At 50.4% G+C, this 4,027-nt stretch overlaps 1 protein-coding gene across 4 annotated transcripts; it reads left to right on the top strand.

Annotated features, from left to right (window-relative positions):
* TNFRSF6B (TNF receptor superfamily member 6b) lies at positions 1 to 3,737 on the top strand. 4 transcript variants are annotated; one of them, XM_036748304.1, is made up of 5 exons: positions 1 to 88; positions 645 to 747; positions 913 to 1,294; positions 1,890 to 2,084; positions 2,796 to 3,737. In XM_036748304.1, exons 2-5 carry the CDS (start codon positions 715 to 717, stop codon positions 3,092 to 3,094), a joined length of 909 nt encoding a protein of 302 aa, XP_036604199.1. In that variant the 5' UTR covers positions 1 to 88; positions 645 to 714; the 3' UTR covers positions 3,095 to 3,737. The 4 variants fall into 4 exon arrangements, with proteins under 4 accessions (XP_036604199.1, XP_036604200.1, XP_036604201.1 ...); XM_036748305.1 differs by having other exon boundaries at positions 48 to 88; positions 648 to 747; positions 2,796 to 3,356; XM_036748306.1 differs by having other exon boundaries at positions 50 to 88; positions 685 to 747; positions 2,796 to 3,356.
* The last annotated feature ends 290 nt before the right edge of the window (positions 3,738 to 4,027 follow it).

Genomic DNA, 4,027 nt, shown 5'->3' with positions numbered 1-4,027 from the left:
CCTTTGATTCGAGGTTCATAAAGGGCGGCTGTTCTGGAACGGCTGAAGAGAACTGAGGAGCCGCCCCGGCGAGGGACGGGTATTAGGGGTAGGTGCACATCGCCCTCTCCCTCCTCTCCAATCTATGTCATGGCCGGGAGACTGAGGCAGAGGGAGGGCGGGGCATGGGAGCCCCGCCCGAGCCAGGGCTCGGGGGAAGGGGAGGGGAGCGGGAAGCGGGAAGAGCTGGGATCCCGTCCAAGGCCAATCGTTCTGTGCTCTTTGTGACCGGGTCCGCCCGTCAGCTGTGCTTAGTCCTGACCCTGGCCCAGCCCTACTCGCTTCCACGGGAAAGGGAAGGGGAAGCCGCCAGAACTGCTGTCCCTGCGTCTGTCCCTCCGTGTCTGCGCCTCTTTGTAAAAGGTTCAGTCGGGACCCAATGTATTTACCGGTATATTAACGGGCATATTGAGGTATACAACCCTTGTGCTCTTTCTTACTAGAGGTAGAGGAGAATGAGGTGAAAAACTCACCAGCGTGCAGGGGTACCGCCCCCCCCCAACCCATGCCCTAGTGACTCCCTCCCCATCCTTTCTCAGCCTTTTGTCACAGGAGGGTCCAAGGACTCGGTTCAAGAGAGAAAAGTTTTTAATCTCCCTTTCCAGCAGCATCCCCTGGAGATTCAAAAGAACTTTCTCCTTCCAGTGTTTGGATCATCCATCCCAACCAAGAACCATGGATCTCACAGCCCAGAACATAAAGTTTTTGGTAAGGTCTAGACTAGCACTGAGCTCTCCTTTCAACTCTAAATGGGCATGGTGGGAATTAGTGAAGTTCTCTGTAGTGACTTGGCCCAGCCTGAGAAGGGCACCCAGAAAAGTATGGGAGAACCTCTGGTTCTGACCTGGACCCCTTTGTCTCCCTGTCTCCAAGAGGATAGTCAGTACCCTTCTGCTGTTGATGGTGATGCCAAGGGATGCAGGCAACTTCCCTACCTATTCTTGGAGAGACGCAGAGACCCAGGAGTGGCTACTGTGTGACCAGTGCCCACCTGGCACTTTTGTGAAGCACCACTGCAGCTACAGGAGCCGTACGGTTTGCCAGCCATGCCCTTCACTGCACTACACACAGTACTGGAACTACCTGGAGAAATGCCGATACTGCAATGTGTTCTGTGGGGAGCATGAAGAGGAGGCTCAGGCCTGCAACGCCACTCACAACCGAGCCTGCCGCTGCCAGCTGGGCTATTACGCCCATGCTGACTTCTGCATCGAGCACTCAGCCTGTCCCCCAGGCTCTGGGGTGGTCACTCTGGGTAGGTGGTGGCTTCTGTATCCCCAGAGCTGAGTCCTTCTCTAGGATCCCCAGGTTCTCTTTTCCCACATCTCCTCTACCCTGGCTGGGCTGAGCTCTCTTGGCTCCCATAGGTGGTCACAGAATTGTTCACTTTACTCTGTGCTGGATTGGGGAGCTAGGGGGTGGAGAGTAGGAGCATTGGGATGGTGGCAGGAGGGATGCTTGGAAGTTTCTGATTTGAAAATAATATGCAGATGGACAGAACCAGGATGGAAACATCTATGCCCCCTCCCTCACACTGCCTTCTCAGCTCCCAGGTTTTGGATCCAGCACTGGGCCTGGGGTCAGGAAGATATGAATTCAGATATGCCTCAGACATCTAATAGCTGTGTGACCCTGGGCAAGTCACTTAACACATCTTTGCTTCATTTTCCTCAGCTGCACAGTGAGGATAATAAAAGCACCCACCTGGCAGAGTTGTTGTGAGGATCAAATGAGACATTTGTAAAAAGACACATGGCACGTAGTAGGAATATATAAATTCGCATCACCCTTCCCCTTCCTGCACCCCAGGGCTTTGTAGATTTTCACCTGACACTGTCCCCTCCCCACAGGGACCCCAAACCAGAACACACAATGCCAGCCATGCCCCAAAGGCACCTTTTCAGATAACAGCTCCAGCACAGAGAAGTGCCAGCCACATCGAAATTGCACCACCCTTGGCATGTTCCTCAATGTTCCTGGGACCTCATTCCATGATGCCATTTGCACACGATGTGCTGGTTTCTTGAGCAGCACTCCTGAGCCAGGTGAGACCAGGGGCTTCCCCTATTCCTCCACAATCATCTTCTTGCCTTTGAAAAACAAACCTGAGGGCATGGGATTCTCTCTGAATCAGCTTCCCTGCTTGGCTTCTTTCATTCTGTCACTCCCAAGAGGCCTGAGTCAGGGTACAACAGAATGACTAAACTGGTTGGAGATACTTACTCTCCATAGTTGGAGCCGAGGAGACTGGAAGGATTCTGGAGGAGCCTTAGAAATGATGAAAGAATCCAGGAAGAACAATCTTCATCTTTGTCAAGGGTGGATGAAAGGCCTAGAAGCAGCTTTTGTAAAATCGCATTCCCTGCTAATATTTTAAGAGCAAGAAAGCTTTCCCCACCCCACTCATCTCTGTCCCACTTACAGTTGAAAGGAGATTGGCCCTTTGAGGTCCCTGAACCTGAGGCTGCTATCCACCTAAGCCCCACTTGAGAATACAACCTTTTAGCTGATCGTCCCAGCTCAGCCTTAAAACTATTTCCTCAGGGGACAATAAATCACGGGGAGGTAAGGAGCAGGGGGTCCCTCTGTAATGTGGGTCCTTTCCCTAAATGGAGGGAACAGCTAGGACTTAAGCCTGGGTCTTTGGACATAGCAGGAGATAGGTCTTATCCTCCCTGGAATGGGAAGTGATGAAGGGATTCTCCCATTCATCTGTCCTTCATCAATTACCCCCCCCCCCATATTTCCCACTGCAGGTGACAAGGAATGTGAACAGGCAGTGATTGACTTTGTGGCCTTCCAGAATATTTCACTAAAGAGACTGATGAGGCTGCAGCAGGCCCTAGAGGGGCCTGGTAGCTGGCATAGGCAGTGGCCAGAGCCAGAGAGCCGGGCTGCTGTGCAGAAGGAGCTACTGCACAGGTTAACTGAACTCAGTGAGACCCAGGGATCTTCAGCCCTTCTACTCCAGTTGCTACAGGCTCTTCGAAAAGCCAAACTAACCACCTTGGAGAGGAATATTCAGAAGCACTTCTCCCTTGACATTAAAGACTAGACCACCTCCAACCCCTACTCTGCCCCCAACTCCTGGATTTGCCCAAGGCTCCAATACACCAGTTCTTCCTCTGGGAGGATAGACTCTGGAGTCAAATGTCCTGGGGCTCAGACTACTGGTGCAATATCTTATAGAGACAGCAGTGTCCCTTCTGGGCCTCCCACCGAAAACTCTTTGGACTTATTTATTTCACAGCTAGGTGGCGCAGTGGATAGAGTGCTAGGTGTGTGGAGTCAGGAAGACTCATCTTCCTGAGTTCAAATCTGGCCTTGGTAACTTACTAGCTGTGTGACCCTGGACAAGTCACTTAACCCTGTTTGACTCAGTTTCCTAATCTGTAAAATGATCTGGAAATGGCAAACCACTCCAGTATTTTTGCCAGAAAAACCCCAAATGGGGTCATGAAGAATCGGACATGACTGAAAAACTACTGAACAACAATTTCCATCCCCACCAGCCCTCTATTTTAAGAGGTCCCAATCCCCCAGCTTCACCAGGGTATATGTGGAGCTAATGGGACTAGTATCATGATGAAAAATATTTTTTGCAAAACCATTTTGTAAACCCACTTTTGTGCCCATTTCTAGTGTTTAGCACAGTGCCTGGCACATGGTAGGCGATTAATAAATGTTTATTGACTGAGTGACTGTTTCAAACCTCTGTCTCCAGCAGAAGGCAGTGAAGATCCACATCCCTAGGCAAACTTACTTCCTTTTGTAAGCTTACCTGATTGATCTCACGAGGACTCTCATTCTTAGGTTCTTTATAGCCCTACAGTGTATGATTTTCACCTGTGTACGTACTTTTTCTTAAATCTTTCTGAGAGGGATTCCAATTTTCCCTCCTTGGGTTTCTTTGGAGTCCCAAGAATGCAGGAACATGGTGTGTGGGACGAGTGAAGACCTCTCATAAAAGGGAACAAATTAAATAAAT

The sequence above is a fragment of the Trichosurus vulpecula genome, chromosome 3 (assembly GCF_011100635.1).
Source record: "Trichosurus vulpecula isolate mTriVul1 chromosome 3, mTriVul1.pri, whole genome shotgun sequence".
NCBI classification, from domain to species: Eukaryota; Metazoa; Chordata; class Mammalia; order Diprotodontia; family Phalangeridae; genus Trichosurus; species Trichosurus vulpecula.
The sequence above is the reverse complement of the archived record's forward strand: the minus strand, read 5'-3'. Positions and strand labels throughout refer to the sequence as shown.